This window comes from Myodes glareolus, chromosome 10 (genome assembly GCF_982192425.1).
Source record: "Myodes glareolus chromosome 10, mMyoGla1.1, whole genome shotgun sequence".
In the NCBI taxonomy this organism is placed as follows: Eukaryota; Metazoa; Chordata; class Mammalia; order Rodentia; family Cricetidae; genus Myodes; species Myodes glareolus.
Window position 1 is genome coordinate 3,523,130 of NC_142035.1, and position 27,498 is coordinate 3,550,627.

Here is a 27,498-nt window from a genome sequence, read left to right on the forward strand (position 1 = left end):
ATATGTCTATAATGAAATTATATATATATATATATCTTATAGAAAAGACCTGTATTTGACCTTATCTTCAAGAAAATCTATCAGTTAAGGAATATTTTAATTAAAAATCATCACATGAAGTATTAATTGAATTCTGATACTTGCTGCAGTGTCTGCTCTTTAGAATGTCTGCATTATAATAGAGTCATTACTTTCACTGAAGGTGATGTAGAATCTCCTCAGCCACAATAAATGGATTTGGAATATAGCAACTGTACTTTGTACTAAAATCAATGTCTAAAATTATTGCTGGACTGTAATTTGGAACTTGAATAAAATGCCCGCTACGTATTTGTGTAGAAATGGATATATGTATGTATGTATGTATGTACACACACACACACACACATTTTTTGAGACAGGATCTCATATAGCCCAGGTCACTCCTTATGTAGCTGAGAGATTTGAGACCCTGATCTCTTGCTGCCACCTAATGAATGCTGGGATTACAGGCATGTGCTCAAAATGTCTGACTTAGGGATTTTCATGTGTTCACTATATCAGAAACATTGACAAACATAATGTCTTTCCTATGTGTCAGATTTTATGGATAGTCATAAGTTCATTAGAGTATAAGTGAAAGAATCATACCCTTTCTTCAGTCTACCTTGGCCACTAAGTTCTCAGGCCTGGTTTTCCTGATAGGATTTTAATGCACCTATATACTTCTACAGTCTCAATTTATTTGAATAAATTTATAGAGTGCCACTCTTTATGCTTTGGGGAATAAGTTGTATGTACCTTATGGGTGTCACTGGAAGGATGGTGGTGTTTCTCTGTCCACCAGGTGTAGATTCATCCTTGACCTCAAAGTGGAATCCAGTGCTGCTAACTGCTAGTAAACCAGTCTCACAGGGCACGATATGTTGTTGAGCATGGATAACTTAGGTTATAATTGGAAGTTAAATTCATTAACCAACATTTTCAATTCTAACAAAAGTTGGTAATAAGGTTGAAGATGGCTCTTGTTGAGAATAATTTTTAGTTTGGTTTTTAGTATGAAAACGATAGTTTGCCAGTGCTGGGCCATTTATCTGCTGTGTGGTTGGCAAGTAGAAATCTCAGGTGCTATTGTGATAAAAATACTCATAACTAATAGACCAAGTTCAGAGTGAGTGAAGCTTACGTTTGGTGGCGCTGTTCCAGTCTATGGGATAGATGCAGATATTTTTCAGAGAGAACTGCTGAAAGTTAGTTCTGCCTTACAAAATAAGCAGAGTTGGATTTGTAAGCTATAGTTTGTCAGCTTTTTTTTTTTTTAACTCGGGCAACGAAAGTTATTTTAATCTTTAAAACTTTTTTAAATGTTTTTTTCATTTATTTTACATAGTTTGTCAGCTTTTGTTCTAATGAAATAAAATTTTCAGTGATAAAAGAATGAAGAATATGTTACAGCTTGCCAACTTTTATTTATAGATCATAAGTATATTGTCCTAAGTGACCAGGTCCAGGTTACTTATTATTTCTTGTCCCTGGAGACTTCCTCATGATTGGTAACTAAGGCTGGTGAATCACTTACACACATAGTTATTTATTATTCTCAGAGGCAAAATATGTTAAGCAAATTAATGGTTCAAATAATAGTTAATGCTACTTTTCCATTGATTGTGTTTTTTAATTAGCATAACAATTTAAATTATGAAAAGAATGGTCCTGAGAGTGCTAGCATTGTAAACTGAGCCCCACTCATATTGTAAAGAAAATCATATTGCTTTTCATTTGAGTTGTTTGAGTATGGTTACGTGGAAAAGCTGTAATTTTGATTTTGCGGTATTCCCATTCCTAAAACTTTTCAAATATGTTATAAAGTGGCATTAGCAAACTCCTCTGAATATGTTTAGTATTACTAACCTATTTTCAAAAAATGGTTTTAAATTGTTTAAAATTATTTTTCATATACTATATCTCAATGTTTTCCCATCCATCAACTCCTCCCAGATCCTCCCCACTTCCCTGTCCACTCAATTTTATTCATTTCTTTCTCTTTCTTTTCTCTCTTTCTCTCCATCCTTCCTCCCTCAAGAAAAAAACAAACAAAAAAATGAAAATCAAAGTAATGATAGAAAACAAAATGTGCCTCCTCAACAGAATAAAACATGAGGTCCATTTTATGTTGGACACCTACTCCTGGTCTTAGGACCTGTCAGCAAATAACTAAAAGTTGAGGGTTTAACAACAACCACAAATCCCAAACCCTCAAGTCACTTAGAGATTCTTGAGAGATAAACGTTGATTTCTTTTATAAAATGCTTGCAGTATGACTGAAAATTGAGTCAGTTTTTCATAAACACTTCAGATAGAGAGTGACTGTTAAATTGATTTAAGATTAACATCTGTCAATAATTTATCATTTTTATTCAGGTAAAAAACAAATATTGGAAAGTTTCATAGTTCGCATCTGTGCCCTTGTTATTGATTCAAGAGTGAATATTTGCGTTCAGCAGGAGGTAACTGTCCTTTAATACCTAAAAATGAGAAAGTAAATGATAAAATGAAATAGCAGCTTGGACTAAGTTTCTTAAATTTATTTCATTGGGTTTATTTCTATTGTCTGAATAATTCATTGCCTGATAATTGTATATTCTAAATATTCATTAAAAATCCATAACTGGAATTATATATGTGTATCATTAACACCTAAAGTTTAGTATGTAAATGCCAGAGTAGCATGTAGTTCTGTATGTGTGCATACATATGCATAACCATAAGAACAGCTTTTCCACATAACCATACTCAAACAACTCAAATGAAAAGCTATATGATTTTCTTTACAATATGAGTGGGACTCAGTTTACAATGTTAGCACTCTTAGGACCATTCTTTTCATAATTTAAATTGTTAATGCTAATTTAAAAAACACAATCAATGGAAAGGTAGCATTAACTATTATTTAAACCATTAATTTGCTTAACATATTTTGCCTCTGAGAATAATAAATAACTATGTGTGTAAGTGATTCACCAGCCTTAAATCTTAGAATAGTGAATGTGTTATTTCACAGTGGATGTGAAAGCTTCAGTAAGGGAGTCAGCCTGCACTAGACTAGATGTCCTTTCCTTCCCTCACCTACATGCATATTCCCTATTTAGACAATTAAAAGAAAACCTAGACTTTTGAGTACGTATACCTATTTCTCCAAATGCTTCTTGAAAAACAAAGTTACTTTTTTTCTCTTCTAGGCTTTAAAGAAAATGAATTTGATGCTTGACAGAATACCTCAAGATGCCAACAAAATACTTTCTAATCAAGAAATACTAACTCTCATGTAATAATTTTTTAATTACTTGTTTTGATCAATTGTTCAATTTAACAATTGTAAGAAACATGATAACCACGAGTTTTAATTAGATAATCAACTGACAATTTTATAATTTTTGGTTTAATATAGCACTTTAAGTTTCCTCCTAAAGTCAGTTATACTATTCTAGTCTAGATTTTAAATGTTTTTCCCCAAAACATAATAGGCTTACTATCTAATATTACTTCAGTATATAATTTCTTATTTTAATTCATAGGAGTAATATGGGAGAGAGGATTTTATATGTAGGAGGTAAGTATCTCTTTCCAAAATTTGAAATCACTTCAAATTTATGAATGTTAAATACCTTTGAAGATGTTATTAGCTTTCATGTTACTAGAATAATACACCAAAATAATTATAATCTGTTTATGTAAATCAAAGGAAAAATATTAGATTAGTAAAAATAAAGACATGTCTTGGAACAAATAATTTATCATGACAACAAAAATTAAATAAATATAATTGTGCCTAGTTTTAGTTATGACCAATTTATTAGAATTACTTGTGCTAAAAACTTTTCTAAATGACATATATTGAAATCATAATGTCCAATATTTTTGTAGTTGATAGGCAGTTTTTAAACAATATATTTACTTCAAAGAACTTAAGTTTTCATTAGGTTCCTGTGAGTAAATTTTGATTTAGTGATTAAATGTAAAGTATAGCTTTAATATGTACTCTGGGATAAGTGTAAACATAACAAGAATTTTGTATGTTGTATGAATTGTTTTTCAATTTATAATTATAATGACATGGTAGCCTTAGAAGATTTAGGGGTTTCTTTGACTTTTAAAAATTAACTTTTATTTATAAAAATGAATAATTTAATTTAGTAAATTAAATATTTTTTCTTTTGGTTTTTGTGCCTTGCGAAATCAAGTTTCATAAGCTCAACTTTCAGAGTTTTGACCTCTACATTAACTAACAACCTTTTTAAGATTATGAATTACAGGTAGGCATTGTGGAAGCTTTGTGTAGAATGACTACAGAAAAAAGGAGACAAGAACTGGCGTGTCAGTGGTTTTCAATGGATTTTATTGCTAATGCATTTAAAGGAATTAGAGACTGTGAATTCGAAACAGTAAGTAGCATAAAGTAGCAAGTTTAGTAAAGATTTGTGTAATTTTGATTTTTAAAACCATTCTTCATTTTTTGAAAACTAGGATTGCAGGATATTTCTCAACTTGGTAAATGGCATGCTTGGTGATAAAAGAAGGTAAGCTGGATGCAGCTCATAGCCATTTGTTCGTAAGGAATTAGAGCTGAGCCCAATTATGAATGTTATAAATATAATTTTTATTGCACTGTGAATATTTATTCAAGACAGTATAAAACATACAGTAAGTCAGCACACTGCTAACCTGAAATGTTCTTCTGAAGGCTTTATTTGGCTTTGTGTTTGGAAGGAAAAATACATTTTATAAATCATATTAATAACTGAGTGTCCAAATTTGGTTTACTCTACTTCAGAATTGTATGTATATTATTATTTGGTTTTTGAGGAATGATAAAAATCTGACTATACATCTACACCCTAGAGTGAAAATGTGTAGAAAACAAATCCTCGAACTGTAAAAGTAACATAAGTAGACGTTTTAGTATTTAATACCAGAAGCAAGAATGAACTGATAAAATATAAATTTTACCATTAAAATTTATTTGTATGGTTGCATGTATGTCTGTGCTCCGTGTATATACAGTCCTGAAACAGCCAGAAGAGAAAATAGGATCACCTGGAACTGGTGTTAACAGAAGGTTGTAAGAAGCCATGTGGCTGTTGGGAACTGAACTCTGGTGCCCTGGAAGGAACAGCAAGTGCTCTTAACTGCTGAGCCCTCGCTCCAGCCCAGAGCAATGCCATTGCAATACTTGGCCTGGGGATGATGTTCCTGATAAATCTTGTTTGCTTTATTTATAAGGAAGTGAGAGATAGGGTTAAATTCAATGAGTCATATCTGTATTTGAATCATAAATTCCCATCTGTTCTCTTTTTGTTCGTTATTTAACCTTACCGTCTTCATTTTCCTTAGCTACATCATAAGAATACTAGTAATACTTATTGCTTCTGTTTGTTATGGAGACTGACAGAACACACTGACATACTTAAAATAGTATTTTGCCATAAAAATGTTCTAAGGATTTGTTCTAAGGATTTAACCACTTTTATGGTCAATGACTCATATCTACCTTTTACCCGTCCAAGTCCTGTGGGATCTTGTATTAATGCCTATTGAATTTAGAAACACTTGTTCATGTTTGAAAGGATATACTTTTAAAATTGGTATAATTCCTTTAGTCAAAATGATAAGTAAATAGCATATTTAAAGTAATAATGCTTTTCTTTACCTAAACAAATTCCAATAAATATTTGCTGAAAATAGTAATGGCCTGGCTTGGTGAGTTTTCACCTCAGCTAATTGCTGCAAGTTTGCAGCAGGGGTATCAAACTTGAGGCCAGCCCAGATAACAGTGAGACCCTATCTCAAAAATTGCATTAAAGACATTATTTTATTTAAAATTTTAAAATCAATTTCTGATTTCTCTTTGATTCGAGACATCATTTTTTATGACTGAACAAGTTAGAGAAATTGTATATTTATGACTGACAAGTTATTTCTGGGAAGGTAGATATATTTTTTAACCAAAATGTTTTGTGTTTTAGGGTTTTTACATTTCCTTGCTTGTCAGCATTTCTTGATAAATATGAGGTGAGTTTTAAATTTATCCAAACTTGAGTTATTAGATAATTTTTATGTAAAAACTAAATGGATTATGGGTTATGTAATGATTTAAAACACTAAAAGTACTAGGATTTAGATGGTTTAGCAGACTGATCCTGTACATTATAGTGACACCAGGAAAAAATATGAGCCCACTCACCTGAGCCAAGAAGGAAAATAGCAGATTGTAGTTCTCCACATTTTCTCCTCTCCTTAAAGGCATTGCTGATTATCATTCATAAATATATTCAAACTATTTTCAATCTCTATTAGTACTTAAAATAATATCTGTGGAAAGTATTTAAGTAGCATTTTCTTGTGTCAAACCATCTTAAATATTAATGCATTTAGATGGGTTGCTGTCTTCATCTACTTAACACTTTATCTCTTAAAGTACTCAGGGACTATTCTACTTTATAAGTGTTGCTAGAGTCTAGAATCTAAAGAACTTCAAATAATTCAGTCATGGCTATAATCTAATGGCAATTTTCCAAGTTTTGTAAGCAGAGTATATATATTATTTTTATGTATTATATTAGCTGCAGATCCCATCAGATGAAAAACTTGAGGAATTTTGGATTGATTTTAATCTTGGAAGCCAGACTTTGTCATTCTACACTGCTGCAGATGATGATGTAAGCTCTTACTCCTTTATGTTACTCTCTATGCACGGGAAGAACATTCTTGAAATTTACTTTTCAGAATGCATGTTTGTATACAGTTTTAGCCATTTTTGATTGACATCAACATTAGCTTTTTATTATTTTAAAGTTGTATAATCTATCAAGCTATTTTAAATGAAAATTATTTGATCTTTTATGATAGCAAAATGAGAGTTAAATTTTAATATTAATTAATATTAATATTTTTAACAAAACCTTTCAGAAATGAATATTAACAATACTTAATTTTTTGGTCACATGAAAAAAATGAATCAACGTTAGAAAAGACAGCATGGAGTCTACTCAGTGATACAGTGCTTAGTAGGCAGAAAGCCTTGGGCCACTCAGACACTCCATGGGAACATTGGCAGGTGACAACAATTGGTCTTACTCAGTCTTGAAACCTCCTGGGAAGAAGTAAGGGAATTTCTATGTACAGTGGCATGTAGAAGTGAATTTTAGTTCTGGGTTGTGTCTTAGCCATGTGTAGGCTTTGGAAGTAGACTATTTCTTGTTCTGTTTGTTACCTGGGGAAAGGTATTAGAGTTATTGTTTCCTAGCTGTCACTTGGTATGTTTGGTACAGTAGCTCAAACGGTGTAGCCTCTCCCAAATTCTGACAGTTGATCAGCATAGCCTAGTCTGGTAGTGACTGCTGATATAAGGAGACTCTGAACTTTTTATTTTTATATTTCTACTTCCTTCACACAGAACATTTTTATAAGTGAATATTAGCCAGTGCTTTTACATTTTCATATACTTTTTAGAATATCTTCATAGAATGCTCATTTTCAGCAACTATTAGAGTATAGTCATTGTAGTTACTGATGTTGTCCTCATGATTCAGTTTAGCCTACTAAATGTAGGAAAAAAGATAAGCAATAATACTGTAGTATACATAATAGGGAATGTATAAGTCCATCTATAAATTGTTCAAAATACTGATTAAGATGTTTGAGACATTCTTTCCAGAATTACATTTTTAATTCTCTTTTCTCTCAGTCTCTGTAGTAGTATGTTCTTCCTGAGCTGTTACTTTCCTAAAACTGTTATCCATATAGTGACCACTTAAACCCCTTCTCTGTCTCTCTAATGCAGTGTAGAAGACTTTTACAGCTTTGGCAGCTGGATATCTCTGAGATACAGCATTCTCCTTGTTCAAACTACTGGATTTCAAACCTTACAGGCTGTTTTTACCCTAGGGAACCCTCTTGCAGGTCCTTGAAACCTAGTTTCTGTGATACTGTCAACTTGACACAGCCTAAAATTAGTTGGAAAGAGAGTTTTAATGAGAAACTATCTAGATTATGTCAGCCTGTGGTCATGTCTCAAGAGGGGAAAGTTGTTTGATTGTTAACTGATGTTGGAAGACCCACCCATCAGGCACTATTCCCTGGGCAGGGGTTAAGCAGAGTACAGTACAAACAAGAATCCAAGAGTTGATTTTCTCTGTTCTTGAATGTGGGTGTGATGCTTCAAGCTCTTGCCTTGACTTCTCACAGTTATGAACTGTAACCTAGAACTGTAAGTCAAATAAACTCTTCCTTCAAATAAACTCTTCCTTCCTTGTATTTTGTCGAGATATTTTATCACACCAACAAAATTTCTGCTAGGACAGTGCCTTCCAGTTTAGGGTTTGGTAAAAATACTGTCTGCTTAAAAATGGGTTCTCTGGTCATTAAGTATAAAGTAGCCTAGCTGTCAAGTTTTGTATCACATTATCCAATGTTTTTTCTTTATAGTAATTACTAAAATAATTCTGTTTTCCTATTTCATAAAAGATCAAGATTTGATTTTTTTTGTTTATAGCTGGTATAAGGTATAGGGCATTAGGACCTGTTAATTTTAGAATCAATAAATGAAGTATTGAAGGACCAGAAAGATGAATGTTTAGTGATAGAAGGTACAGGAGATATGAGAAGGCTAAGTCACATATAGTTTAACTTAAATTGATATTGAAAAAAAGTTTTAAATCAGGAGTAAATATATATGTAAGATTTTTTTTTCTAAATTTAAGGATCATCAATGGGAAGCAGTCACTGTGCCTGAAGAAAAAGTTCAGATGTACAACATTGAAGGTACTAAACCTGAAGCTTGTTTTTTTTTTATAATTCTCTACTTGGTTCCTATCATAAGGCATACAAACTATAAGTTAATATGGCAGATTATGAAAACTCTGTAGATACACACATCCATAAAGCCATCACATTCTTCACCCCAGTTTTTTTCATCTAAAACCACAATATTTGGTCTGACCAGTATCATGACCATGTTTTCAAGGTTCTTACATTCCTATCCCATTTGTTTTAGTAAATCCAAACACCTTGTTTCTCAATCCTGTAAGAAGAGTTAGATAGCACTGCAGAACAAATAAGTGAAATCTAGCAGACTGATAAAAGGCCGTATTAAGTTAGGGCACATATTTGTCATTTTAAATATGTATAAATATTACCATAGTATTAATTTGCATTTTTCTAATGAACAGTAATAGTGAGTACCTTTTATACATGAGCTCTCTGGCTGTTTGTGTGCTTTCCCCTGTAGAGCATCTGCTTAAACACTCTGTCTTTTGCTGAGCTGTCTGTTTATTCAATTTTGAAGTTATTGTGTATCCTAGAATACCAGTCCTTTGACAGATACATTTTGTGAACATAGTCTGTATTGTGCTTTTATTTAAGGGTAGGTTGTACAGGAAAGAAGGTTTTTAAATTTGAAATCTAGTTGATCAGGTTTGTTTTGTTTTTCCATGTATAATTGTTGCTTTCTATGACCTAAGAAATCTTTGTCTATTCCTTATTCACAGATTTTCTGTTTGACTTTGGCTTTAGCTTTTGTGTTTTAGTATGGTGAACTAAATCAAATTCATTTTTGTTTCAGTTGTCAGAAATTGTAGGTGATTTTGTGAATTTATAGCTATTCTAGGATTATTTGCTAAAATGACTTTAATTTCTTTGACTTTCTTTGTTTCCATGGTCACATGGTGTACCATTGACTATTACCCTCTGTGATTCCTCTGTTAAGTCATCTGGCTCTGTAAGAGTAGTCTTGTTTCTTGCTGATTTTGTATTTCTTAGATCTGTTTACATATTATGACCAGTACCACAGTGTTTTAAGCATTTTATGGTCATGCTTAACAGAAACAGCTAATTTATTTTCTGAAATTGAGTTTTCAGAACCATGGCTTTTGGATTATCTATATGCATTCAAAGAGGTTTTGTGAAATCATTACAGAAAACTTCCTAGAATTGTGACTGTGGATAGAGTGAAGTACTAGAACTAGAGTTCAGACCATAGAGACACAGTTCTTTATTTGGGTCCTGGACTTCTCTAAACAATGTTTGATATTTTCAATATATGCTTTATAGATATTTTGATTAATTTATTTGATGGCAGAAGATACAAAATAATCCCACACTAGTTCAGAATTGTATATAATAAATTTATTTATTTATTTATTTATTTATTTAGGGAAGACTCACAGATCACTGTCTTAGATCACAGTTCTCTGCACTAACAGGGAACAGGAAGAGTCTAGCAGCCAGAAGCAAAAGAGTGTGTTCATGCTTTACAGCTACACTTATAGTATAAGAGACCATGCCCAAGTGGGCTGGTATCGTAAAGGGTATTGGCTAAAGGGGCTCCCACAGCACCTCCCCCTTTTGTTTAAATAAGAGAGTTCCAAACCCAATAGAAAACTACGTATACTAGGAACGGATATCAAATATAAAGTTAGAATTACAACCAGCATAAATAATATTTAAGCAAGGAACATATCCTAATGTTTTAACAATCATAAACTATTCTAAATAGTCTAAGTCTTGTATTGGAAATGACTTCACTAGATCATAGGAGGACGGTAACTACGACTATCTAATCTTCAACCCCATCGAAGGCCTGAGAAGGGAGATAATATTACTTGAGTAGGCAGGAAGTACAATCAAGCAGCTTCCAAAATGTGCAGTAGATGACAGAGACAACTGGCTGCCTAAGCAATCACCCAAAGTCTCATTTGCAATGTTTAAGCAACCAACTTTGGCTAAGGTCTAGAGTAACTGACAGACCGTTTTCAGAGACAGAAATTTTTTCAAAACTATCTTACCCTGTCCTGGCAAAATTTAACAGTCTTTTTTCTTGTATCCTGCTTGGTCAGTCCAGATATCTTGCACTTTGTCAGTGGTAGAGGCATGGGCAGTTTCTTGCAGAAAGGCCAGTTGTGCCAAGAAGAAAACAAACTCCCAAATGGAGTGTCTTTGGTGCTCAACACTCTCATGGGAATAGATGGGTGCTGCTGGGAGCAGTTGTGTCTCACTTCAACAGAACCCTAAGTTCTTTAAATACCATATACTACAGATCTTTGAAGTGATTGAAGGTTACCTATGTATGCAGAATACAATCTCTGTGTATCTAAAGAACCTAATTAGTCTGACTAATAAAGTATGACAAACATGAATGACTATTGACCTATAATACTTAATACCTATATAACTTAAAGATTAAGGCTTCATATCAGAATATTAAATAATCTTTAAACAACTGTGCTGTAAAGGAGGACAATGACCTCAAAATGTAAACCATATATAAATATCTTGATCAGAAGTAGAAATATATAATGCAATATGATAAATATATCCTAAAATTGTATCAATATAAAAAATGTCTTAAACAGAATTAGAAACATGCATATACAATGTCATACAATATGACAAATAACTTTGCATAGGTGTACAAATATTATAAACAGAAATAGGAGCATATTCAATATAACAAATATAATTTGAACTTGTATCAATATACAAAAATCTATACCAGTGTAAATTATCCATAAATAATAGCTTACAAATATTCACTCTATTACTCACTATTATTATTATTGTGAGTAAGTTCACACTAAATTACCTATTATCCCATTCAGTTTTCCCTCTTTTTTTTTTTGCGATCTCTGAGCCTCCATAATTTCTACCCCAATCCCTAGCCCTATACGAGCAATAATCAACCCCTAAATGGTTTCCCTAACTGTGAGGACAAACTTTGTTGGGAGAGGGGATGTCATCTTCTAGAATTGCTTTCAGCTCTCTTGGGGGTGATGTTCTTTTTATGGGATCCTGTAAAAGTAAAATGATGATTAATTTTTAAGATTGCTGTTTTGTATAATTGTAAATGGCCTCTGAGTAGTCGATAGGTTTTTGGGTTTTTTGTTTGTTTGTTTGTTTTGGTCCTTATTTGGAGTTCTGACCAGAATGTTGTAAAAATGTGCACTATTTCCACAGCTGGTACCCAAAAACCAGTCTCATAGTAGCGCTGTCAGCATCATGACATCATATCAACCAGGTGGAAGTTGTTGTTGTAAGGCCTCATCTTCCTTGAGCTTCAAAGATTACTATGGGAAAATCTACTGTTCTTTGTTGAAAACGTAAACATCATTCCTATAGACATATATTCAACTAAAGATACAATATAGACAAAATGGGCACGGAGGAAAGTAAAATATTTCCTTAAAAATCTATCATCTTTCTAGCCCATACCTGATGGCTTCTGACATGAGACAGAAATTCTGAATTTTTTAATAACATGCTTGGATTTAGGAAGTATAGCCATTGTCCAACTCCAAAGCTAGCTCTTATTTTTAAATAGAGATGTATATGTGTCCAAATAATCAAATTTTACTATGCAGATAATACAGCATTTCCTGATTTATTTGCATCTGTATAAAATGTACGGCTCCAGTTATTGGTGAATCAAGTACAATTCAGGGAAGAATCCAAGTAGTTCTCTTTATAATGTTAATTCTGTCACTTTTGATATAATTGCCATTAATTTCTCCCCAGAAATTAGCACAAACTCTTTGCCATAGTTCATTGTCTTCCCATATTTTTTTAATTGTGTCAACAGTAAAAGGAACTATAATCTCTGCTGGGTCTATACCTGCCAGTTAACAAAGTCTCAATTTTCCTTTTATAATTAATTTAGAGACTTTTTCCACATAAGTTTTTAATTTTTTACTTGGTTTATGTGGTAAAAAGATCCATACTAAGATAGTATCTTCCCTCTGCATTAAAATTCCTGTAGGGGAAATTATGGAAAGCAATATGAGTAGAATACAATTAAGATTTGAATTCACTCTATCTCCATGTGCCTTCTGTAATTTCTTTTCAATGATCTTCAGTTCTTTTTCCACTTCAACTGTTAATTCTCTGGGACTATTCAAGTCTTTGTCACCATCAAAGGTTTTATTTAAATGAACTATTAAGTCAGGTGTTATCCCAGTAGTTGGTAGTAGATTGGAAATATCTCCTAACTATCTTTGAAAGTCATTTAGAGTTCACAATCAGTCTCTCCTGATTTGTGCCTTTTGTGTTCTGATTTTCTGTAAACCTAGTTTGTAACCTTGGTAATTGACAGAAGCTCCTCTTTGTAGTTTTTCAGGAGTAATTTGTAATCCCCATTTAGGCAAAACTTTCTTTACTTCTTCAAACATTATTCCTGCATTTGAGTTTGATAACAAATTGTTATCCATGTAATACTAAATTATAGACTTAGGAAATAGGCTTACATATTATTTCCAATGGCTGATTTACAAAGTATTGGCTCAGGAGGGAACTATTGAGCCTTCCCTGTGGGAGGACAGTCCACTGGTATCTCCTAGTAGGATGAACATTATTATAAGTAGGCACTGTGAAGGCAAATTTTTCTCTATCCTTTTCTTGTAAAGGTATAGTGAAGAAATAATCCTTTAAATCAGTAACTATAAGAGGCTATCCTTTTGGTAATAGAGAAGACAGAGGAATTCCAGATTATAGAGGGACCCATAGGTTGAATTACCTTGTTGACAACTCTTAGATCTCCATTCTCCATATTTCATATTTCTTTTTATAATATTTTATAATATCCTTCTTAGAAGATGAATTTTTGACAGTGCAGAAATGTTAACCTGGGTTTTTGATTGCTGCAATAGGTTATGGCACCATAAATTCATTCAATATCAGCTACATACAGCCTCAGCTATCCTTTCTGTCCTTCTGGCCCTGTGTATTCAGCCCACCTAGTGCTTTGTTTTACTTGAGATTGGGTTCCAGTTCCTAGGAATTGAATATCTGCCTCTTGAAGAGGCCAATCTGGATGCCAAGATTCTGGAGTAATGATATTCACATCCAAACCTGTCTAGTGATCCCTCAATTACAATTTTATTTATATGCACTCTTAACTTTGGTCTTTGATCATTTATAGAAGTCTGCCAAAATATATGTTTCCTGTTTCCTACTGGAGTTTTTTAACTCATTTTCCAGGTGTATTCCATCATCCAGAACAGTATGTTTTTTTTTTTAACAGTAGGCACTGTAATGTTTGATTTTCCTGGTGAGACATGTTCTCCACAGTGACTGGGAATGACTGGACCTTGTTTGACATCAGGTCCTGTGAGAGGCCCCTCAAGGAGTTTCCCGGTGGTATCAGCTTGCCTTGTCTCTTGTTGACCTACATTCATTAGTCCAATGTCGCCCTTTGCCACACCTCCTACATATACCAGAAGGCTGAGTCCTCTTATTCTTGCCATTTTTAGAGGAGATATTATTCCCAGGAATTCCTTGTCTACAGTTTTTTCTTAGATGTCCTATTCTTCCACAATTAAAACATTTGGCATTTTGGTGTCTCCTCATACCATTGGAAATCGCTTCTCCTACCCAAGCTTCTGTACTATAGTCAAATGTTTCAACATTCATTGTATGCAAGATCCATTCATCTATGGGTGCTGATCTAACCTTTAAAGGCCTGAGGATATGCTTGCATTCTAAGTTGGCATTTTCAAAAGACAAGCATTCAATTAATACACATCTAACTTTAGGGTCTGTCACTCCTAATTGTACAGACTTTGTTAATCTTTGTAAGGAGTCAGTAAAGGGTTCTCTCTGGACCTGTTTAACCCTAATAGTTCCTAGTTCCTGAATCCTATCCCAAGCATTTAAAGCTGCTATGCTACATAGGGACAAGATGCGTTTGTCATAGCAAGCTTGTTCCTGAGGATCAGAGTAATGACTTTTGCCAAGAATTTGATGTTGGGAAGTCTCAAATCCTTTTGCTTTCCCCTGGTGCTCTAAAAAAATCTGCCTCTTCTCTCAAATAACACTTCCAAAGCAGCTGAGGTCCTTTTTCTAGGACCACTGTGATTAATTGAAGCCAATCATGTGGGATAGCTTTAGTGCTTGAAGCCCACATTTTCACCATTTCCCTGACAAATGGTCAATGTTGCCCATAAGAAACTATTGCTTGTTTTATTTCTTTTAGATTGCTCATATGTATTGGTTTCAATGCACATTCTTTGACTACCTTAGGGTTCTTTGTGCCAGATGGTCTTTCTGAGGAAATTACTAGATATGTAGTTGAAACTCTGTGTAAGTCATCCCAGGGTCTGGCATGTACTGATGAGTCCTGTCCTTATACCTTCTGTCCCTATTTATCAATTTCAATAAATTCCTCAATCTTTTCAATTTTTTCTACTACTGCCTTTTTAAAAGTCTGAACCTCCCATCCAGTGTTCTGTCTAATGTCCTCACTGAGGATTGCAAGGTATGAAATTTGTCCAGTAAAGATAATGTCTCATCCTTGGACATATCATAACTTTTCAACAGATTCTGACAGTTAAATTCAACAGCACAAATTCTTTCAGATAATTTTTGTCAATTTTATGCTATCCCTTTCTGTAGTATTGAACCATTTTTTAATGAGATAATATTGAAAACAAAGCTAATTCCTAGAATCAACTAAAGGGATGTAGAAGTAAAATCTTGTAAGCTTTGCATAATGCTTCCATAGTATAAGAAAAATAATTAGTGAACTCCTGGATGTTATCAGTCATTTTATTTTTTTGTAGTTTTTCAGATTTTACCTGTCATAAGGCAATTACAATGAATTGGAGTAGGTGTAATAATCGTTATCGGCCAGCAGGTGTCACAGTTGCAGCCACATGGCCAAGAGACTAGCAGCATTGAACAGCATGTATTGCTTACTTGGGTACTGAAAAATATACTTTGTTTAACAAATTAAGAATAGTTATTATGGCGATCAAACAATTCCAAGTATTGGGACCCAGGATAAAGAGAAAAGCCAAAGTTCTCCATCAGTGTGAGTTATGGACTATGTGCACCACAGGTATTGCAGGCAGGAGTATGTGGGCTGACGTGTAATGCACAGAGAAGGCAGCATGTGGCTCGTGGGCCAGGGAAAGCTGAGCAGCAGCCTGCTGTATCTGAGGGCTGGTTAGAGCTGTGAGCAGGAGAGTCAGTGCCCAATGTACTACGCGGCTGGCAAACTGATGCCAAAAAGTGTGGACTAGTCCCCATGTTTGGGCACCAGTTGATAACAGAAGATACAAAATAATCCCACACTAGCTCAGAATTATGTGTAATAAAGGGTTATGTATTTAGGGGAGACTCAACAGATCACTGTCCTAGATCACAGTCCTCTACACTAACGGGGAACAGGAACAGAGTCTAGCATCTGGAACTAAGAGCTGGAAGCAAGGAAGCGAGCACACACTTTACAGCTGCATTTATAGTATAAAAGATCATGCCTAAGTGGGCTGATATCATAAAGGCTATTGGCCAAAGGAGCTTCCACAGCACAACTACTCAATTTTGCTTTTTTTGATGATAAACATAATCTTTAATTTCACCTTTGCCAGGGACCAGCCTCAAAAAAAATACCTCTCGCCAGGGTAAGGGCTGAGGATTTTGAAATATAGTAAAGATTATGAAGACATAAATGAAGTAATGAAACGGAGAAATATGTATGATAGTATCAGAGTACTGAATACTATCAGGTACATGAATAGTTTCATGGGTACTGAAAATTCGCCCAAGTTTAATTTCCAACTGCTTAAAATACCCCTACCCCAAAATATAGGAGTAAGACAAAAGACTGCATTAACATGATACAAGGAAATAAACAGACCAATTGAAAGTCACAGGCTACATTCATAGTTAAACATTCTGTTGCCAGAACAACACAAGTTCTGCTCACACCCTAGATCAAAACTTTCTGTAGGCAAACCACTCCCTGGGTGGAATCCAAAGTTATCTCCTTAAGGGAACTGGAATTTAGTTGGATTCTTAGACTAAACAATTCTGTTTTGTCATTTCAAACTTTTGTTTTGGCTACAGTGTTGTGGCAATATATCAGTAGTTTCTCTTTATTGCTGAATAGTATTCCACTGAATGACTATACCTCAATTTATTAATCCATGCCCAGTGAACTTTTGGGATTTGCAGTGTTTCAGTTTTTACCTCCTATGAATATTATTGCTGTTGAATTAGTTGCTGTGAATATTAATAATGTAATCTCTATATTTACAATTTTTTCTATTGGGCTAATTGCTAAGGAATACAGTGCTTGTATCATACCAGAGGTATATGGTTATCTATTCAAGTTTAGATACTTCCAAAGTGTTGGTTAAAGTAATCTTACCAGATTAGGTTTTTAATCCATGTGTAAGAGATTCAGTTTCTAGGCCAGCAAGATGGTTTTGTGGCTAAAGGCACTTGGCTGCCACGTTAGTTTGATTCCCCAGGACCTAACATGATGGAAAGAGAAAACAAAGGGAATTATTATTTGACGTCTGTATGCATGCTGTGCATTTGTGCCTACATAACCCACACGTATATTCACATACTTGCATGTGCCCACATACACAGACTAAAATCTAATAACTTTAAGAAAATAATACCTATTTGTCAAGTCCTTCTCTTGCCTTACTTTTGTAGCAATAAGAGCTATATCATTTTTTACATTGTTAGTAGAAATTCTGAAAATAAGCATTTTGCCTTATTTCTGGTGTTAGCAGAGTGGCAAAAGCATATTTTTTTATTTTACATGATCTTGGTCTGTTTTCTATTGCTACAACAAAATAACAATGACTGAATATAATAAATAACTTAAGAAAAGTTAATTTTGCTGATAGTAGTGGATGATGGGAATCTCATGATCAAGTGTGGCAGTACCTGTTTAATTCCTGCAAAGGACTTCATGGTGGCAAGAGTAATTTGAAAAATCTGAACTCATCCTTATATAACCACATGTAGTAACTCCATAAAAGTTGAGAAGACATTAATCTATTCATGAGCCAAAAATCTGCCACTGGGTTACTCAGACTTTTCTTTCCCATATACCAGTTCACAAGTAACCACACAGAGGTTTAATGTTAATTATTAATGTTTAGCCAACAACTCAGGCTTGTTACTAGCTAACTTTTACATTTTAAGTCAAACCCATATTTCTTGTTTACACTACCATGTTGCAATACCTTTATTAGCAGGGCATGTTCACTTCCTGCTCCCCCTGCAACTGGCATATGCTCACTCTGCTCCCCTCCTTCCCAGCATTCTCAGTTTGACTTTCCTGTGCTATGGGAGAATGCTCTCATACACTATAATGATTTGTCACTCATATTGGTTTAATAAAACACTAATTGTCCAATAGCCAGGCATGAAGTATAGGCAGAGAAACCAGATTAGGAAAATTCTGGAAAGAGGAAAGGAGGAGAGATGCAGTCATTATCCAGAAACTGAGGAAGCAAAATGAGAATACCTCACTGATAAAAGGTACCAAGCCATGTGGCTAAACATAGATAAGAATTATGGGTGAATTTAAGTTATAGTTAGTAATAAACGTGAGCAATAGGCCAAACATTTTATAATTAATATAAGCCTCTGTGTGTTTCTTTGGAATTGAATGGCTATGGGACTGGGTGGAACAAAAACTTCTGTCTAGATTCCTGCCTAGCTTTATCCTGTTCAGCTATTGGTCAATCAGCTTCTTTATTAAATCAATCGCAGTAACAAATCTTCACATTGTACTAAAGGACTATTCCACAACACACTGGGTGCCATCTGTTAGCATTGCCAGAATGAGGAATGTTTTAAATGAGTTGCTGACAGTGAATCAAATTCATACCATAGAGCATTTTGGCAGTTTTCCTTTTATATCTTAAATATTTCACAGAATTATATCCTGAAATTATCTTTTTTAACTTTAAACACCTATTAAGCTATAGTATCTTAATTATCTTTGGTCTTTTCTAAAGTTTTTGTTTCTTTAGTACCAGTAATATACTGGTACTTATTTCCTGTCAAGTCACTTTATGATTGACATTGTATTTATAACAGTAGAAAATTTTAGTTCAGCTCACCAGCCATTCAGTTCAGACTCTTTGCATATATCGTAAGTGGGGAAACTTACTATATGTATTTAAGGCTGACCTGTTTCAGGAAGAATTTTTCCATCTAAGCCAGTGAGGCAGTTAGAGAATTAACTCTATTTTTAAATAATTTAGATGATGATTAATAATTGTACATAATCAATTTCTGCATATTTCTGCATATGTGCATTTAGGAAAGTCCTAGCCAGAGAAATTGGGCACAAAATGCTTACCAGGGTTCAATAGCCACTTTTGTGTCTCCTTGTACTGCCCAGAAAATAGTCTAGTTCATTTTCAAGTCCATGTTTTTATTTCTTAACTCTGCATCTTACAGATAACTTTATTTTATGTCTTATTCTAGCAATTTCTCTTCCTAAGCCCTCAAACAGAATAACAGGATGTCTCTAGGGAACCTAGGCTGGAGACCATGTATCAGAACTCTGATACTTTTTGATATAGAGATTTAAAAATTCTTTTGATTTAGTTAGATATTTTGTCCTGAAACAAAATACTGCATCTTATCCAGAGGTGAGCATTTCTGACTTAAGACTCTGGCCTACCTGCTATAGATAATATTCTCCATGTCTGTAGCTAGAACATTGAACTTGGGGTTTGGAGCTTCTGCAGAAAGTATTTCACTGTTGGAGCTATCTCTCTAGCTGTTTATTATTCTCAGTGGTAGCTATGTTAGTCTTTATAACTGTTTTCAGGATTGTTTTTCTCTTTTATATATTATTACATAATAATTCATAAAAACAAATTTTCAGCCCAGATTGGTTGCAAATTTCAGCTTTTTACACCACCTTTATCTCCAAATATATTTTCACCATTTTCTATTTTTGGCTATGTCTCCTCTGGTATCTGGGTTCATCTTTCATGTTCTCCATAAATTACTCTATTATAAATTCATATATTCTCTTAATATCTCTTTTCTCAGATTATAAATAAGGTCATAAAATGTCAGTTTGAATTAATCCTATTGTTTTCTTCTAGTTCTTTCTCTGTTTATAGCCAATTTTGAAAAATAACTATATTTTTTCTTTCCCTTATTAATTTCTGTTCTGTTATATTCTGTTGTACATCTCTAAAGATTTTACTGTCAAGTGTGTGTGTGTGTGTGTGTGTGTGTGTGTGTGTGTGTATGTGTATACACACATGTATCCTTATATTGACTTCCCCGTATTTGACGTTGGTGATCGCAATTTATTTATGTAATTTTAAAAGTTTCTCAGCTGAGCTCCAAATGTAGTAAGCACTTGCTGTTCTCATAATCTTATCCTAAAGAGCTTCTTCTTCATTTCCTAACAAATGGTGTATGATAAAAAAACTGTTTTGTTAACCCCAAATAAAGAATCTGTTCTTTGATTTAAAACTTGGAAATCTCTTTGGGGAAATTTATTGCATGTTTAAAAGTAAGAGAAGGCCAGGAGGGGGCATGTGTCATTGTCTTGGTACACATGGAAGTCAGAGGACAACTTTTGGGAGTTGGTTCTCTTTTTCACTATGTGAGTTTCAGGGTTTGGCAGCAAGCATCTGATCTATCTTTTCAGCCCTAAAAGCCATTCACTGTTTCCTCCCCACTAACTTACCCTTTCCTCCTATTCTCAGTTCTATTACTTATGTATTTTGTATATGTCCCCTTTCTTTGTTCCTTGTTTGATTATCATGACATGGTGATTAATGAGAAAATTGAATATTAGTTTATTTAAATATGGATTTAAAAGGCATTTTAAATGATTTTGCATATAAATAACATTGTTAAATTCATAATGGAATCATCTAATAACATCTTGATATGTTACATAGACAATCGTATTGGTATTTGAGCAAGAAATTAAACAAGAAGTTTCTTTAATCTTAATAGGGTTACTAATTTTTAAAAGCAAAGTAAATTATGATGTAGTTCAAGACATCATAGCAAATGTGAGAAATCTCAACAAATTAATAAAGTAAAACAAACATAGTTGTATTACTATGTAGATGGTCACAGCTCATATAGATGAATATTTGTACAAAGAGTTATTCAAAAATACAATTATGTTTATAGTAGAGGAAAGTACTATATTTAATAGATGCTCAAAGCCCAGAGGAAAAAAGTTAAATGAAGATCAAAAGTATAAAGCAATTATTAGTAAAGCCCCAAGAAGATTATGAATGCATTGATATTTTCATCAAAACATGAAATACCTTTAGAGCCACATCACTTTTTACCTCTGAGACATGAAAATTTAAGGTTGGGCCCACATGACTTTTTAAAACTCTTAGTTTGTATTATTGTAGTAAGAAATACAGCAGGACTTTGTGTAGGGAGAGGCCTCTTATTTATTTCTGACTGCTTAGACCTGAAATAATCATTCAGAAACTATATCATTTGAATCACTGCTTGGCCAATAGCTTAAGCATATTTTTAGCTACCTCTTCTATCCTGAACTAACCCATCTCCTTTAATCTGTGTATCACTACATAGCTGTGGCTTATCAGGTAAAGTTCTGTCTAGCATCCTGTGTTGTCTCTGGTGAGGGCTACATGGTTTCTCACTGACTCTGCCTTCTTCCTCCCAGCATCCAGTTCACCTTTCCCTACCTAGCTCTATTCTGTTCCATCACAGGCCAAAGCAATTTCTTTATTCATTAACCAATAAAAGCAACACATATACAGAAGGACTTTCCACACCATTTCCCCTTTTCTGTTCTAATACAATGCCTTAATCAAGAGCAAAAATATGCATATAAAAAATTGACCTAAAATTTGCATCAATAGACCAAGATCCATACCAATGCAAAATATTCATATCTATAGCATATCCCCTTTAAATGTAAACAAACATTTATAAACAATATTTGGAATTTGGGCATAGTTTTCTCCAAACTACTTCCTGCTGTTTATTGGGTGAAGTAATTTTTGGAATGTTCACAGAGATCTTTCAGGTGATCTTGTCCCATCAAACCACATTAATCTAGAAGACATCCACAGGTTCTCATCCTCTTTGGGAACAAAAGCAGAACCTAAGAGCACAGAATCATCTACATTATTATAGAATAAGACTCATTGCTTTTAGTGGTCTCTTTTGCCAGGTGTGGAGACTTTTCAGTCAATAGTAGGAACATCACAGAGGTAAGCAGGAGCATAGTGCCTTCTATAGTGCGAATTAGTTGCTATAATTCCGTGGAGTATCAAGTGTGGACACCTCATATAACTGGGACTTAAAGTATGATGTTTTTTATTGGGTTGAAAAGTTGCTTGAGGATAAGGACTATATCCTTCTCCATAATACTAAGGAAATTTTATCAAAATGTTATTAGCAGTCAATATGTTGATTTACCAGAGATCTTTGTTTGTATATATGTGATATACTATGTGTGTGTATGTATGTATATGTATGTATGTATATGTATATACATATATGTGCTGATAGCTAGAAATAATGTAATTATGAACTCAATTTTCTTTAAGAAAGCAGCTTTTTCAGAGACATTCATGGAATATTTTAAGAATTGGTTAGGGTTTCCAAGGACCTATCTCAATGTTGAGGGCATTGTGATATAATTTATAGATGAGGACACTGAAAGTGAAATATAAGTTGACTGATTTGTTTGTGTAGTTAGAGTTGGGTAAACAATATCCAATTTAAGATGTTTGTATTTTGATTCAATTTGCTGCATATTTCATTTATAACATAGACTGGTATCATAGACATTAATATATTATCATTAATGTTTTCTATATACAGTAAGAGAATCAAAGAAGCTACTGACTATAACTCTGAAAAATATAGTAAGAATTAGTAGAAAAGAAGGGAAGGAGTTACTCTTGTATTTTGATGCATCATTAGAAATCACCAATGTGACTAAAAAGATTTTTGGTGGAAATAAGTACAAGGTAAGATTTTAAAATCTTCCTTCAACAAATAGTATTATCATGTTTTTACAGACTGTTTGGGACTGTTAAGTTACATTGCTTTTTCCATTATCAGAATCTTAAAATGGCATAGATTTTTAGCTCTTTAAAATTATACTGTGAATGGCTTGCAAGATGCCTCAGTGGATAAAGGTACTTTGCTACCAAACCTGAAGACCAAAGTCTGTTCCCCAGTTTCCATCTTTGTTGGAATGAGAGAACTGGTTTCGCAAGTTGTCCTCTGACTCCTACATGTGCACTATGGCACATGTACATGAACACACAGCAAATAACATGATTTTAAGCAGTTCTGTAGTGTGCTTATTGGCTCATTAAGTCATATCCTTGAGATGTCTTTATGAACTGTCACAGGTGACAGAATCATCTGGCAGTAGCTGGTGAGATCATTTGATGAGTCACTGCTATGTCTTTGAAGACTAAAATGAAACATTTTTAAAACATTAAACATTTTGAGAATTAGTAGAAATGATAGAACTAAACAATTGACCTATGGAAAAATTATATAAACTAGAGAATGTCCATTGAGAGTCATAGTGCAAAGCATGATTATGGAGATGGGACTTGAAATAGCCTATGGAGGAATAATAATATGAAAGACGATGTATAAGCCAGCACTCTTTAACTGAAAATATAAGGTGACAGTTTATGGGACATTTTAGGGAGATACTCTCTTAACAATTTTGATAATGTAAAAGATGTATGTTCAGGCCAGGCTTGGTGGTACACACCAGTATTCAGAAGGTAGAGGACAGTTGGGCCATTGTGTCATTGTGAGTTAAAGACCAGCCTGAACTACCTATCAAGATCCTGTCTCAAAAAAATATGTCAAAAATATATATTCATAAGGGACCCTTATATAGGCAGTAAAATAGAAAACTTAAGACTGAATAGTGCTAAGTAATGGATGTGTTCTTAAGTTAGACCATGTATGTATGTATAGTACTGATTTGGGGATAATTGGCAGTTGTGGGAGAAAATGGGTAGGAAATAAATGCATGAAATAGGAAGAAAATGGCATCACTTTGAATTCATTGAATTTTAGGAATTTACCAGAAAACAAGGTGTTTCAGTTGCCAAAACATCTATTCATATTCTTTTTGATGCAGTTGGATCACAGGTATGTCTCTGAATAACTTGATTTTTTAACAATAAATAAAATTACAGTGGTAAAGTTTATTTTAGAGGGTAATTATATGGAAAGCAAATGGTCTAAATATAAATAATTCTGTAATAAAACATTTTAGTTAGTTATAATTTCATTATAGAAGTAAAGAATTATTGAAAACTAATTTATTAATTTTAAAAATGAGAACTGTAAGTGATAGAGCTTATTTGCAAAGGTGACTGTTTTGTTGGGTCATTTTGTGAAACTTAGAAAATGCCTGGTAAGGGAAGATAGTTTGAATGTGAGAGGGAATACAGGGGACACAAGTTTCAGAGAATGCCACATAAATAAGATGGCTCAAAATACAAAAAAAAAATAATAACCTTTGCCAAAGTACAGTGGTTTTTGAGAGATGTATTTGTTTTGTAGTTTCTTTTTTAAGGTAGAATTTTCTGCATTTTCAATTCAACAGATTCTAGTGCCAGAAAGTCAACCATCTCCAGTCAAAGAAGACCTTGTTCATCTAAAAGAGAAACCTAACCTTCAGAAGAGACTAGAAAATCCTCCAAAACAGGACAACAGCGGCAAGCAGGAAGACAGAACAAGCAGCCAGGATGAGGTAAATATGGTGTTGAGTGAGTTACTTTACTAAACTCCACTGCTGAAGGATACAGAGTACCTAGAGTAGATACAGTGTTGCCTTGACTTAGCATTTCAATTTTTGTCCCATATTTTACAAATGCAAACAGAAGCAAATATTTTATTTACAAAGTCATGTTTGTTATATTGTACACTTGGACATTCTAAATTGGAGATATATAGAATAGTTACATTTTCCCCACTTATGCTTTTTTCTGTCATATCTTTGCTTTAGTTCTAACATAAAATACAACCTTAAACAGTCCTAAGGTTTGTGTTTTTTTTGTTTTATTTTGTTTTGTTTTACTTTGAGCCATCTTATTTATGTGGCAGTCTCTGAAGCTGTGTCCCCTGTATTCCCTACTTCTACTTACCAATTTCTGTTACTTTCAGTGATGTGGGGTAATTCAAACCTTTATTATAATTGGGAGCTCTGAATTCCTGTTACTTTAAATGATAGTAGATGAAGAAAAATACTGGAAAATGCTTAACATTTTGAAAGCATTCAGAGTAGTTTTAAATACCTATACGTGCAAACATTATCTTCATGAAATGTTGGAAATCACAAGTTATTCATTAATAAATATCTATAAAATATTTTTAACTTACAAAGGTACTATATTATGTAAGCCCAGTGACCTATAAATATTCTAAAACAGTATTTTTGTTCGTCATTACCAAACATGAAGCTAAAACCATTTAAGTAAGTTAGCTTAAAGCAAAGAAATTTGTGGGACATTGTAATTACTTAAAAATACTTCACATGTAGTATACTTCAAAAATGCTTTTGCATGTAGTCAAGCAAAACCCTGTGAATAAAATTGCAGGATAGTTAATGTTTAAACAGAATATATTTTTATTGTGGCTTTTTCTTATGGTTTAAGATAACTACACCTTGCAGAAAGAAAATGTCTGAAGCATCAATGATAGTTCCTGATGCAGATAGATACACAGTGAGAAGTCCAATACTTTTAATCAACACATGTAAGTGTAAAACACTCTTAAAAGATTGTAGCAAGTATTTTAGGGGAGGAATTTTTATTCAGGGAAGTTCTGGATATAAAATTGATAAAAATATAAATCACGGTATCTTAGAAGAAAAGGTATTGACTTAAACAAGTATTAATATTCTGTTAATAATTTATCATAATTTAAGCAGAAGTCATTAAAACATAGTGATTAGAACCAGTGTTGGAGTCATCAGGTTTCTTGGACGTTGTTCTTTACTACCGGCTTTGTACTTGACACACAGTATCCTCTAACTAAATTCAGAATCGATTTATTTTCCAACCCGTGGAGCCAAAATACCTCATCAGTTTGGGTACAGGATTACATAAAAACCATTCATACAACAAATAATGTTGTAAAATATTGACATAGTACCTGGCATATTCTAGTAGTAGTTGTTCTGATGACAACTTAATAATAATCTTCAAGTACAAAAAAAAAATCTTGTTGCCCTCTTAGTAACAGCCCCTGTGCATGACAGATTTCTCAGATGAGTAGTTTATGATTTGATAATTCTTTGTATCTTTCCTGATGTTTTTTTTCTCCTTGTATTAAATGGCATAGTGTCCACTTAGTTGTTTAAGCCAGAAACTTGGGAATGTCCTGAGAACTTCCATCTCTTACCTTTCTCACCTGAAAGTCACCTCTGTAACAGCAGGAAAAATAGCTATTATCTTTGTTCTTTTAGCAACACCCCAAAGAAGAAGTAGGGCACCACTGCAAGCAATAAATTCTGCCGAAAAAGCTGATGTTTCTAAAACATCAGAAAAAGAAGTGGATTGTGCTGTGTCACTCAAATCTAGACAATCTGATGGAAGAAACAGAAGGAATATTAGAGACAAAGTAAGGATACTTTGTGTTAAAATAAATTTTAACAAGTTATTTTAGAAATTTATATTGAGCTGCGTTCTTTTCCAAGTATAATATTTGGAAAATGACATGTTTTTCTAAATACCAGTAATATTTGAAAGGGTTCTTCTGGCATGTGACCCACTGTGCTTTCATTAAAATTCTGAAGTGCCTGTCTCACTGAACCTGAAACTTCACACATTACTAGGAGAAAGGAAGTTTCTGTCATTCTTTTATTATACAGACTTATGTCTGCTGTGAGAAGGCTAATACAGAATGTGAGATCATAGTGGAGTATGTCTTTAAGTGTCTGAAAGTCTAGCATGGGGTTAGATGGATTAATACGATTGCCTTACGGTTAAAGCATAAGCATCCTCAGATGCACACATAGGATGCAGTAAGAACCCAGTGAAGAAACAGGAGCATAGCTCCAAAGATGAAAGCTATTAAATTAGTGTGTGCAGAAAGATGAATGGCGTAAGAGTTGAATACATTACAAGCTATTGTCAAAGTAATGGTTTAAATAGTGTAGTATAAGTGTTTGTTAATAAAGTCACTATTTTTATAATTTTGTGGCATAGTTCTGAGTATTGTATGATGACTGGCATCCCAAAGAGGACATTTAAGGGCAAGGTAAAATATCTGTAGCTAGGCAATGTACTTTGCTAATAGTGATGGCAGGGTTTTGCTTATTGGATTGTTTTTAATCTTGATCTAGGATAAATCTGTGGCTATAGGAAGAAATATTGATTTGGGAAAAGAATTACCTGGAAAGTGCTCAAAAATTTTTAATGACTTAATACATCATAAGTTTCAACTCTTTGTACTTTAGTAAAAGAGAATAAGGTATAAAGTCAACAGCAACAAGAGAGATAAATGCGGGGTTTTCAGAAATCATCATTAGTCTTAAGTGTAGTAACTCTGAGATGAGATTAGAAAATTTGTGGGCTCTTATGTCTTTGTGTTTACAGTGAAAGTTGGGTTTTGGTACATTTCAAGATCAGGCAATGATGGTCTTAGAATGTGTGCTTAATGTTCATGAAATGTGTATACCACCTAATTTTCATACAGAGG

General features: G+C 33.6%; 1 protein-coding gene across 1 annotated transcript in view; it reads left to right on the forward strand.

The window, feature by feature from the left end:
• Sycp2 (synaptonemal complex protein 2) overlaps window positions 1-27,498 on the forward strand; it is a 69,135-nt gene that overhangs the window by 5,790 nt on the left and 35,847 nt on the right. The window contains exons 7-19 of the mRNA XM_085696925.2: window positions 2,401-2,486; window positions 3,219-3,304; window positions 3,555-3,589; window positions 4,279-4,421; window positions 4,504-4,556; window positions 6,003-6,048; window positions 6,600-6,695; window positions 8,739-8,799; window positions 22,636-22,784; window positions 23,866-23,940; window positions 24,401-24,547; window positions 25,452-25,551; window positions 26,264-26,418. Of these exons, the coding sequence (XP_085553051.2) occupies window positions 2,401-2,486; window positions 3,219-3,304; window positions 3,555-3,589; window positions 4,279-4,421; window positions 4,504-4,556; window positions 6,003-6,048; window positions 6,600-6,695; window positions 8,739-8,799; window positions 22,636-22,784; window positions 23,866-23,940; window positions 24,401-24,547; window positions 25,452-25,551; window positions 26,264-26,418 (1,232 nt within the window). The remainder of the gene's footprint in view (window positions 1-2,400; window positions 2,487-3,218; window positions 3,305-3,554; window positions 3,590-4,278; window positions 4,422-4,503; window positions 4,557-6,002; window positions 6,049-6,599; window positions 6,696-8,738; window positions 8,800-22,635; window positions 22,785-23,865; window positions 23,941-24,400; window positions 24,548-25,451; window positions 25,552-26,263; window positions 26,419-27,498) is intronic.